Source organism: Tamandua tetradactyla, chromosome 1, assembly GCF_023851605.1.
Source record: "Tamandua tetradactyla isolate mTamTet1 chromosome 1, mTamTet1.pri, whole genome shotgun sequence".
Lineage (NCBI taxonomy): Eukaryota > Metazoa > Chordata > Mammalia > Pilosa > Myrmecophagidae > Tamandua > Tamandua tetradactyla.
The window spans coordinates 155388839-155401659 of NC_135327.1; the positions used below are offsets into that span (position 1 = coordinate 155388839).

General features: G+C 34.7%; 1 protein-coding gene across 8 annotated transcripts in view; it reads right to left on the reverse strand.

Annotated features, from left to right (window-relative positions):
• Positions 1-12821, reverse strand: part of TFEC (transcription factor EC) — a 203492-nt gene that overhangs the window by 24097 nt on the left and 166574 nt on the right. The window contains exon 1 of one of the 8 annotated variants that reach the window (XM_077114713.1): positions 6598-6894. The exons of the other annotated variants lie outside the window; for them this stretch is intronic. Coding sequence (XP_076970828.1) covers positions 6598-6663 — 66 coding nt within the window. The 5' untranslated portion in view covers positions 6664-6894. Of the gene's footprint in view, positions 1-6597; positions 6895-12821 lie in introns of those variants that run through there. 8 annotated transcript variants of the gene reach the window in all.

Below are 12821 nucleotides of genomic sequence, written 5' to 3' on the forward strand. Positions count from 1 at the left end.
GGCTGCCACAGTAGCCAATATCCCCTGAGTAGGGCAGGTCAAAATAACATAATCATTGAGAGAAATGACTGCTTCAAAAGTAAAACAACATGTTGTGTTAGGATTACTATCAAAAGCAGAAAGGAAAAAAAAAAGAGCAGATAAAAGCCAAGTTTCTAAAATAAACCTAATATGCATTCTAAAATAAACAACAGAAAATATTTATAATTATTTAGAATATGAAACAAAACAAGGAAACAAAATGAGCAAGCATAAATAGGAGGTATGAAAAATTTAATACTTGAAGAAAGAAAACTAAATAATAGAAAATAGCATAATGGATACACTCAGAAAGGAATTAGTGAATTATAAAGCCAGATTAAAGTAAGCTTCTAGAAAGATGAAAGACAGGACAAAGAAATAGATCATATCAAAGAAAACCTAATCAATATAGAGAAAAAAATTATAAGAACTAAAATACAAATTATAGGAGTCTCAGAAGAGAGAAAAATAAAAATGGAATGGAGGAAATATATTAATAAGTAATGGATATACATTTCCCAGAATTAACACCACATAAAAGACTGGGGTCTTTTACTTTATTTTATTTTATCTTTAACACCAAGGAAGAAAGATAGTCAATTCCCAGTGCCTGTCCATGTAAAAAAAAAAAGGGGGGGGGAGAGAAAAAGAAAGATAGTCAAAACATATACCCAGATGCATAATAATGAAGTTTAAAAATGCACAATGACAAAGAGAAAAATCTAAAAGTCTAAAGAGAAAAAGAGAAGATTACGTGCAAAGTAACAAGAACCAATTAATACAAGATTTTTTAAATAAAAAAATTGGATGAAAGAAGAAAGCAAATCAGTATTTTTTAAATTGAAAAAAAAAAAATGAACGTAAAGATTGGAGTTTTACAGCCAGCCCAAATGTAATTTATCCCTTATTTTTATCATGGGAAATGGCCATGATAAAAAATAATCTTAAGCATAAAATTTTTAAGATGGTTTAAGCCCCAAAGACTAACACTGAACACACTGTTGGGTGAAGCACTTAAGTAGAAGGAGAGATTTAAAGGATATAATGCAAAAGATATGAAATTAAAGTGACCAGATATCTTGATAAAGTGATCATGGTCTACGAAAAGGTGGGGGCCAAGATCACAAATAAAGTGAAACATATGTGTAACTAAATTTTAGAATCTAGATAATATCTGCACAAACTTTCCAGTTAAGATTTACAGATATCCAAATATATATAGTTTACCAGAGACACACCTACAAAGATAAAGGATATATAAAGGTTGAAAGTTAAGGCTAGAAAAAAATACATCCAATAAATGATAATCATAAGGTAACTAATATTGTTATGTTAAAAACTGACAGCCTTTAAAACTAAAAGCATTATTAAGATAGAAACCTTCCATAAATATCAAATGTTCAATTCTCCAAGAAGGCATAGCAATAATAAACATGCATACACCTAATAAAACAACCTCAAAATACATGAAGCAAAATTTTATTGAGCTGTAAGGATATATAATCATCACAGTGGGAGGTTTCAACACATTTTTCCTCATTTTTAAGTCAAGCAGACAACTGTTATAGAAGAACTGGAAAATAAGACTAAACAACTTGACCTAATAGATAAGTATATAGCTCTACACCAAAAATTAGAGGATACACAGTTTTCTCAAGTACATATGGAACATATGAAAAAATTGGTTATATACTCATCCAAAATATACCCTCAACACATTTCAGAGGGTCTCAATTTCTAAAATGGCTGGAAATTTAAAATGTACTGAATATCTAATTAATTTAATCTATTTAATTAAAGTTAAAAGTATTAAACACTTCATGGGTTAAGTACAAAATCATAATGCAATTTATAAGACAAATGAAAGATAACGAGAAAGTATACAGAAACTTCTGAGATATGGCAAAGAAAAGTTCTGAAGGAAATGGATAACCTTAAATAATAATATAGGAAAATAGAATAATTTTTGGAATTTGATGCACTGAGTATCATTCTCAAGAAGTTAGAACGAAAAGAATAACTGAATAAGCTCAAAGAAAGTAGAGCAGATAATAAAAATAAGAGCAGATATCAGTAAAATGCAAAACAGTTATATAAAAGTAGTTCCAAAGTTGTTTTAAAAAAAGTAGCAAAACTGCAATACTGATGGATATGAACAATGGAATATTAAGTCAGCTGTAAAAAGGCAGGAAGTTCAGATATTTACTACAAATGTGGATGAACTTTAAAGATATAGTGCTGAGTGAAATAAATCAGACACAGAAAGGCATGATCCTGCTGATATGAAATAAGAACAAGTAACTTCATAGTATATTAGCAGGGATTGATTATTAGGGATTGGGGTGAAGGGAAAAGGGAATTATTGCTTATTGGGAACAGAGTTTCTGTTTGAGGCAACAAAAGAGTTGGGGTAATGGATGTGGTGAAGGTAGCACCGTGTTGGGAATGTAATTGATATCACTGAATTGTACATTAGAGAGTGGTTAAAATGGGAAATTTTGAGTCATATATATGACACTACAATAAAAAGTTGTTTTGTGAAAAGGTAAAAGATCAAATAAACAAGATTTTACATAAAAGGAGGATATAACTATAGAACAAGCTGAGATTAAGAAGATAAGTGATATTATCAACAATGATTTGTCAATGATTGGGAATACTTAGAAAAAAGACAAAAAAATTCTTGAAATATATTTAGCTGTTCTGATTGAAGAAGTAACTGATAACTTAGCCAGTAGAATACTTTCCAAAGATATTTAAACAATCCTGAAATAAATTCATGAAAAAATCAGGACTAGATGGTTTTACAGGGAAAAAAATACCACATTTTTAAGAAACATATCAATTTGTATAAACCCTTTCAGACAATAAAGACAAGAGGAAATATGTCCCTACTCATACAGAGATATTATGAGATGGGAAAATTAATAGGCCTATTTTACTCATGATACTAAATTTAAGCCCAATATTGTTAATAATTTAATCAAAGAAGATATAAACAAGATGATTCACCATAATCTAGTTGGGTTTCTCATAAATGTAATCTATGACATTAAAAGAGAAAAGAAAATGTATGGTCATCTCAGTAGATTCGAAAAAGCATTAGAGAAAAACCAATGCCACTGATGATCAAAGATACTTAGTTCTTAATTTGTTAAAGAGTATTTATGAAACAGTAGGACAAATATTCGAGAAATACTAGAATCATTCCCTTTGGGATTATTCCTTCTGACAGTTTTCAACTTTATGTTTGAAATCTTAGCCAAAGCAGAATAAAACTGATATTTTGGCATAATCATATCTACTTCTTTAAGTCCAATATAATATTAAGAGAAAAAAATGCAAACTGTGAAAGATTACACATGGCATGATATCCTTTATACATGTTCAAACCAGCTAAAATAGCAGGTCTGTTCCTTTTCAAAAGTATGTTAGAGTAACAAACAGAAAGACGAGAGAAGGCCAAACCATGCTGTCAAATATTGTAACAACTGTATGAAATGACAAGAACAGCTTGACAACAGTGAGAGATTAATTTAAAAAGTGACTGGATTCTCCTTCATATTTTAAAAGGCATATAACTGAATTTTAATTGATATCTATATGAAAGTAATTCTATCTATAAAGTATAAGTACAGTAAGCTTTTTTTTCATAAGACAAATGCTTTAATATATTATTTCTTTCCCAAAAAACCACTACAAGAGAAATGGTTTCCTGAAGGGAACTTACCTACCTTTCCAAACTTAGATATTCTCTTCATCTCCTACTCTACTTTACCATTGTTAAAGATGCTGATTTGATCATGTGTAAAATACTCCATTCAAAACTTCATATGATATGTGTTTCTCTATATGTCATTCTAGACAAACTGTGAGACAGAGTTCACCACATTTCTTCTTTCCCTCTGATTGAAATTTTTAAGGATTAAGGTTTTAGTTACATAGTTGCTAACTGTTAAGGTAAGCAATAATATGCATTTTATCTTGCATTTTATGGGAATCTTGTCTTTTTATAGAAATTATTAGTGTCTCCAAATTACAGTCTTAAATCTGGAATGTAAGATGAGACTTCCATTGAAGTCCAGTGCAGTGGGAACAAGTTTTGAGATGATAGTAGTCAATTTCCATAATCCTAGAACAAAGTAGCTAAACCTATATTTAAAATCAGTGCTACTCTATGAGAAAATAAAATCTGGGCAAAAAAAATTGTTGTAGAAATATATAAATAAACTAAAAATACTTTCATATATCCATTTATTCTTCTCAAGCCAAATATAATAAAGGACAACATCAATAATCTGATCTAAATTTCATATATGCTTTCCCAACAGTTGTGGCCTCTTCCCTCTCAGGAGACTGTATCTGATCTGTCACCTAATTATAACATTTTTTTTCTTTTAAGTCATCTCTCAGTTTAAATTTTCTTTCTATTCTCATACTCAAGAACCTCAGGTGCCTAAATTTAAATTATATCCCTCCATCTTGTATCCCACCATTTCTCTCCATTAACTTCCATCAGCCCATCTTAGACAAATTTCTCTCCCAGTTCACAAATCCAAAATCTAAAATCATCCCCCTTTTTACTCATATAGTAAGCTGAAATTCTTGGGTCTAACTTTCAAAACCTCATGATACAGACCCGCCTTATCTATTCTACATCATTTACCACTACTTTTAAGTTATGAAAGGTTTTTCATCACCCTGTATATGCATATATTATGCCCATGGCCTCCAGCAATGGATTTCTGACTTGAGTTGGAGGAAAGGGTCAGTGAAAGAGTCAAACAAACAATCTAAAAATCTCTATATGGGTTTTTTTTAAACATGATAAAATACAACCACGATCATAACATACATGTTATATAATAGATTATTGAATGTTTATTATTTGACAAATACTAAATACGTTCCACAATGAGAGCTTAAATAACAATATCTCAAGTAATCTTTGTAACAATCCTATGGAATGAGCATGATAATTTCCATTTTAAATGTAAACTCATTAAAGTTTTGAGAAAACATTGTAATTAGCTCAACATCATAAAGCTTTACAAATAAAAGTCTCAAAATTCAAAATCAAATCTGTCTGACACAAAGGCTGGATTCTACGCTACGTATCCTATTGTGGAAGGGTTCTTGCCTTCAACATTTTTAATGGTAAAAATGTATTTCAAATACTTAAAAAAGTTAGGAACAATCGTATTATATTTTTCTCAGTTTTGTTCTTTCCCACTGCTACTATCCACACCTCAAATGTCCTCAACCCTTCAGTAAATATCAAAATCCAACCTATTCTCTAAGGCTCAGTTTAAGGTCGAAATCTTTTCCGACACTCTCCCTCATGGAAGTCTTGTTTATTTCTCTCTTCATCAAATTACTATAGGACTAGTAAATGTTCTAATTTATTTATTTGTATTGTTTTAGCCTTCTTCATTTATACTCATTCATCATACTATATAGTCACATGTTCCTACAAATCAGTTATTGCTCTGAACAAAGAATTACCTAGATGTGTGCTTGTGTATAATCTCTAGATAATTTCTTATTATAAATACAAAAAGACATTAAAATCTTATATATAAGCACATAATAAATTTCCAGATGATAAATCTCTCTCCCCCCACCCCATCTATCTATTTATCTATCTATCTATGTAAGTAGTGTATGACTTTCATGGGGAATTCAGGGAAATTTTTGAGTTGTTAGGATCCTGTTTCGCTTTTCTGTGAAGCTAGTCATTGCGAGCCTAAAATGGGAAAACTGAGTATAGACTACTAGCTAGAATAACTAGACAAAGAAGATAAATGTTGGGTCAAAGAGGGAGTACTGTAGTGGAGCATATATCTGCACAATGGATGTCCACATGAAAAAAAACAGCATTTGAAAGATTATTTTCTTTCCTTTTTGGTATTTATTCATTTAAATGTGATAGACTAGATTTCTTCAGTGTTAGGGCACACAGCATTGATTTCCCTCTAACTTAATTTTATTTGCCAAAACAGGACTCTGAGGTTTGAATAACAAATATTGTACGCAAAAGGTTCACTAGGTTATTCTTACATTTTGTTCTACTGTGAGTGGATAACGAGATATATTAGGAGGGAGTAGGAGATCCGTTGTCCTTGGTCAGCTGGCTTACAGCTCAAATAGAAAAGATAAAATACAGAACAGAGAATGGTAACATATACAAAATTTTTGCATCATGCATTATATATACACATGATTTATTTAGTTATGTTAACAAAGATGGTTATGAACTTAATATAAACACTCTGAGAAATAATTAGTGGAGTGCTTGCCTTTTTGCTGAAAAATTCACAATAAAATATTACTCCAGCTTTAACAGCTCTTTACTAAACAGACTATCATTTTTTTTTTTACTCTAGTCCAGGCCACTGAAAACCTTTTTGTAAAGAAAACAAGCTTGTCAATACAGTAGATTACATTTCATACATTTAAAAACTCAATTTCTACATATTTCATTCTATTGATTATACATTTATAAAGTTTAAATTCAGTATTTAATATGTATTCAAGTGCTAAACATCAAAAGAATTCCAAAATGCACTTGCTCACCAGTTTTAACTTTGAAGTTTCTATAACCTTCACAATAGCAATGGTTTTCTCTTTCTCCTTCATCATTTTCTTTTCCTTAAACTTGCAAACAATAACCAGGAGAGCTGTGCAGAAACTTCGTACTTAGGTGAACTTTGGTTCTTCCTTGGACTTTAAGACTAATCTGGTCTAGATTGTGATTGACAAAAGCTTGCTTGTTGATGCTATGCAGTTCTTTCAAGTTCCAACCAAGCATAGAGGGTTGTTAATATTTACTCAGTCCTCATCTCTGGAATGGTCTTGAACTATAACAGTTTACTTAGATTGCCAAATGCCACCAGCATTTACAGACACCTGATTGAAAAATACCTATGTATGATAAAAAGAAATGAGTTACTATGCACAGCCACATCTCTGAAAGGAAGGGTGAAACTAAGACCCACGAGTGGAAATTACAGGGAGATAGATCTAAGTTTAAAGGCTAAACAATCATCAGCTGGAGAATGGCAGAGAAATAGATCAGTGTAACGTCCCTTCACAAATCCGCAGGGGAACAGATGAGTGTAACGTCCCTTCATAAATCCCATGCTTCTAAAGTTCCATGAAATGGCTGCCTTCTTAAAGCTGCTGGTCCAGCAGCTTGGGCAGGATCAGTACAATGGCATAAAACAGGACTGGATTCAAGCACCCACCCTGCCATCCACTAAATGTCTGAACTGGGGCAACTTACTGAACTTCTCTAAGGCTCCTTCCTCATTTGTAAAGTGATTGTAGGTGGTAATAGCCCCTGTCTTGTGGGTCTGTCATGAGGATTAAATGCACTTATTCACCAAGAGTATTTTGTGTAATTTTTGTCATGTAGTATCTAGTTCATGGTAACTATTTTTATAGTTGTTGTTATTCTTGTGCTTTGCTACCTTTTCTCCATTAAAAAAATCCCTTTATAGGAATGTAGAATGGTAAAAATTTAATTCTTCAATGCATGCATGAATTCTGGTGTAGTTTATTTAATATACATTTGCTGAGCGTCTGTGATATGCTGGATGCTGTGCTGGGTGCTGAGAATATAATGATCAACAGGTCATTATGTTAAATTTCAGGGACACAGCAGTGAATAAGGGAGTCACAATCTGTCTTCAACAAATTTGCATTCTAGGAGTGAACACGCACTATATATATATATATATGTACATAAAATAGTATAATTTTGGTTACTGTATTCATAAGTACCAGAAAGTATATGAAATAAATATTGAGTTAGAGAGTGATGGGGTAGGATCCTTCAGCTGGGGAATTGTGGAAGTTCTCTCTGAAAAGGTGATGTTGACTAAATATCTCAATCATAAAGAGGCAGTCATACAATGACCTGAGAGTAAAGTATCTCAAGCAAAAAGAAAAGTAAGTTCAGTGGACCTAAGACGACTACTGGGGCCTGACCCTAAAGTCAGAATGAAGCATCTATGCAAAGAAGTCTGGATTATATTCTGAGGATATCAGGAAATTAATAGAATATAAACAGGGATTAACATAATCTGGTTATTGCTTTATAAAGATCAAGCTGGCTCCTTGGTGAAGAAGAGCTGTAAACCAGGAAGAAGTGGCAGGGAGGCTAAGTTGGACCCTGTTACTGAAAGTCAGACGGGAGGTGGTGGTAACCCAGGAAAGCACATTAGTAGCAGAGATAGTGAGAAAAGTTGAGATTCTAGAAATCTTGGATGCTGCCAAATGGGGTTATGGAAAGACGTGGACATGGGAGCAAGAGTAAGAATGATTTTTTAAAATTTCTTTTTAGGTTTTGGTTCAACCAAAGCAAATTTTGGTAGGAAGACAACAAAAGTTTCTTTTCAGTCATATTAAATATCTTTTGGAAACTGATGCCAAGTAGGTGGTAGAATATATGAGCTGGTGTTTAGGAGAGAGAGGGAGACTGGAGACAGGTTGAAAGCAGCTATACAGTGTATAGATATGAAAAAAGACAGCTGAAAACAGCCCTGGGCCGGTCAGCACTGACATATCTGTTCGAGGAGAAAGAAGCAGTAAGGTCCGTGAAAACCCAAAGAACGTGGTAGCACAAAATCTCAGACAGTACTTCAAGAATGAGGGAACAGCCAACCATGTCAAAGGCCATCGAGAAAGTACATTCAGGAAAACACAGATTTTTCTATTGGTTTCTGTAATATATAGGCCATTGGTTGGTTTTATGAGCCCTTTTACAATTATGGGAGAAAAGCTCTACTTGAAAGTAGGGAATGAAAGGTGAGGAAATGGAGGCAGGTAGAAAATAGAAACAGTGAGTTTTTCTGTAAGGGGAGTAGTAAAATCATGTGGCAAACAGAGAGCAAATGTGGTCAAAGGGAATTGATTTGTTTCATTTGATTTTTTTTTTTTTTTTTTTTTTGCATGGGCAGGCATCAGGAATCAAACCTGGATCTCCAGCATGGCAGGCGAGAACTCTGCCTACTGAGTCACCGCGGTAAACCCCGTTTCATTTTATTTTAATGGATGTTATTAAAGACAAATGCAACACTGATATTTATAATCCAATATAATTATGATGATAAAAGAAAAGGAGGAAATATTTAAAGAACAAAAGTCCTTGAAAAGCTGAGAAAGAATGGGATCCAGGACACAAGTGGTGAGACGGGCTTTAGATGGTGAGCTGAAAAGATTGCAGAAAACTGAAAATAGATGAAGGCAGCTTAATCAAACAGGTGATACAAAACCAATGAGTAAATTTAATCTGATGACATACATGTTCTATCTGAAATGTGTTGTGAAAGGGAAAGCAGCTGAAAAGTGGAGAATGAATGAGAAATTTTGGAGATGTGAAGAGAAAAAGGAAGATATAAAAAAGTTGCCTCAAATAGAAGTTTACCAGGGAATAGCTGCAGCACTGCCTAGTAGAGGTGAGTATCTCTGTAAAATTTTGGTGACATGTTTGAGGTGAGTACTAAAGCAATGAGATGACTTTTATCTACTCAGCTGCTAGGGTTAAGATGTGGAGTAAAATGAGGGATGAATTTTATCAGGGTTGGGATTTTGTCAGGGGAGCGGGATTGCAAAATGAAGGAAAATGGGGACATTGTAAGAGTGTTTGCAGGATAATTGGTTATATGCTGGACCAGAGATTCTAGAAAGGTTAAGGAAGAAATTTCAATGATGGTGGGAGGAGGACAACAGTTAGAAGCAAAATGAATACAGTCAGAAAGGCCATGGATTTGGAGTCTCAGCAAGGTGGGGCAATTGGTAAAATAGAAACACTAGAGTAGTGCACTGAAAAAAGAGAATGTGATGGTTAAGAAAATATGAAATAAAAATTTTAGATATATACAGAAATTGGTAATAATAAGATCTAGGACATTACCATGTGAGGGGATGGCTGAAATAGGCTGGAGAAAAATAAACCATTGACACTAAAAAGTATAAGAAACTGAGAGGTTGAGGTATTGACTACAGTATTTTTTCCTTGCATGTTGACTCTTTCTAGTTCAGTTTACATGTTTGTTAAAGTAAGAACTAATTAACAGGTGGATAACTCTCCTGATCAAATAGAAAACTGATCTGATTTTTTATTATATATTACTTAATTATTTAGAGTCTGGTCATTAGTTACTGACAGTCATTGCTGGGTCAGAAATACCTGGGTTAAATTGATCTGTAATATTCTTGAACTACTTCATTCACCCTGGACAAATATGAAAAACCACCTGAAGTGCCCCACGTTTCCCCTCAGCAGTTTCCAACTTTCCCACCAACAAAAGTCATAACATGACTTTTAGGCCTGTATACACTGAGCCTGCTGTGAATCTTAGCTAAACGACCTCCAAGATTTTCTGCTTGGGCTTCAGGAAAGGAGGCATAAAGTGACTAATCAATAGATTGCCCTTGAGATCTTGCATATTTCTGTGAGACCTAGTGAAAATAAATGCAAAACACTTAGAAAAGTGACTATTATATAGTGAGTAATTAATACTAATTACTGTTATTATTGATAAAGAGTCTCACTTCTGAAGCTTACTGTAGTGGACATCTCTTGGTTTAGCCTGATCAGAATTCATCCAGATCTACTTTGGTAGCAGCTCCTGTTCTCCTGGTTTTTCCTCTTAGTCTAGGTATTTTGTATGGGGCTGCCCAACCCACAGCTCTAGGGTGGGCACAAAACCCAGTGACACTGTCTTAGGCGAGGCATATGTAACAGAAGCTGGTCCAATAAGAATGATCCCAGGGGTTTAACTGGAATGACTGGAGAAATGAAGCTCTTCTTCTCTTGGGTTAGCAGTGTGAAGCTACTAGTGGTCATCTTCTAGAGCACCGGGCTCAGTGTCATGACTGGCTTATAAATTAAAGAAAAAAAACCAATAATCTCCTATAGACAGAAGCTCTTTGGAAAAGACTCCTCCAGGCACAGTATAAGCAACAGATTTCAGGCTACACATCTTTGCATTTCTCTTGGTTTTTCCTTCATGTTTGCTTCCCCCTACCCTCCGGTTTATCTACCTTCTTGGTGATAAAATGCTACAGAAGTGCCACAATTCACATCTTCTCAACAACATCATTGAGAGGCAAGAGATCTGTTTCTTGATTTTCCTCTAAAGGCTGAAGAAAACTTCCTAAAAGAACTCCAGTAGCCTCTTAACATGCCAGAACTGCAGCTCAAGCCCATTCTTAAACCAGTCTCTGACAGGGAAATGGGGTCACCAGGATTGGCTTGAATTAATCAGGACCTTATGTTTCCTTGTATAGGAGTGAATGTCAGGAAAAAAAATGGGGTTAGCTAGAAGCGGGGTATGATGCTGTCTGTGCATGATGAGCATATAGCAAAACAGAAAAAAAGTTATGGAGGATGATACATTCCACATGGCCAAATACAATTTTACTTATAGATTTTTAGATGGCATGAACAGTAAATTATTTCCATGCTTAAGCTTGTATGAGCCAGGTTTTATCACCAACAATCAAAAGTGGTACTGAATCTAGCAGGTCTTTTTATCCATGTGAACTATAAATATCCTTCAGAGTTTCTTACCTCTATTCTACCAGCTATTATCATGCATTCTTCTTTTTCTCACTTCTTCCCTTCTCTTACAGTGTTCTCTTAACTTGCTATTTGTCTGTCTTTGTGTCTACCTCCTAAAAGTGTAACCATTCTTCATAACTATATCTCAGTCATCGCCACTTCCTAAAGCATTACCAAAAACTCTCAACTTCACATGGTTTCTCCTTCAGTTGCCCTCCAATCCAGCTATCTGACTGGCATTTAACATATACACTGTAGTCTACTTAGATTTAATATAAAAAACACTCTCTGGGGTAAGTACTTCTTTATATTCCCATAATGTGAAAGAAGAAGGCAAAGCAGAGAGGTTGAATGACTTGTGCAATGTCTAGCTCAAAATGAAAACCCATGCTCTTTCCCTCCCTGCCTCTCTTGTATACCTCATTGTACTTCCCACAGTGCCAGCTCGTGAAACAGAAATTGCATCCCACTCCACTTTTAATGTCATGGAATCGTTGTTATGTTCTGCACATAAATATTCAATAATTATGTGGTTTATTGTGTGGTTTTATATGTAGATTGAGCATTATCTATCTGTGATCTCTGATTGGTCAACAAAAGATATTTTGTTGACACTGCTAAGCTCCGCAGTGTCAAAGAGCACAAGCTGGAGAAGAAGAAGCAGAAGGAGCAGGGACGAGTGAGAGCCACTAGTCAAGGTGGGGACCTGATGTCTGACCTCTTTAACAAGCTTGCCATGTGGTACAAAGGGATCTCAGGAAAAGTGCCCGGCACAGGGGCCAGTGAAGGGCCAGGAGGAGCCTTTGCCCACATGTCAGACTCCATCCCACCTCTGCCTCCCCCTCACCAGCCCCCAGGAGAGGAAGAGGATGACTGGGAATCCTAGGGGCCTCAGCTACTCCTTCCACCCTAACTCAGTCTTAAGCTACTGCCAAGTAATAAATGCAATTATTTATTGCATCAGCATAAATAATTTATAGCAAACTCTCTAATGTCATACACTAGAGGGCTGAACAATTCACAAAGGAATTTTCCGGGATGGGGAAACCAGGAGGAGGGAGAAGAGAGTATAGCATGTGATGACAGGTTGCTAAGGGTCAGACTCTATGCCATAGCCTGTTGGTGACCAGTTCTTGATCAGCTCTGCTACCTTGGGCAGGAAGGAACTGGACCCAGCCAAGAACCCACATATAAATAGAGATAAACCAGTTGTATCTACCTTTATAAA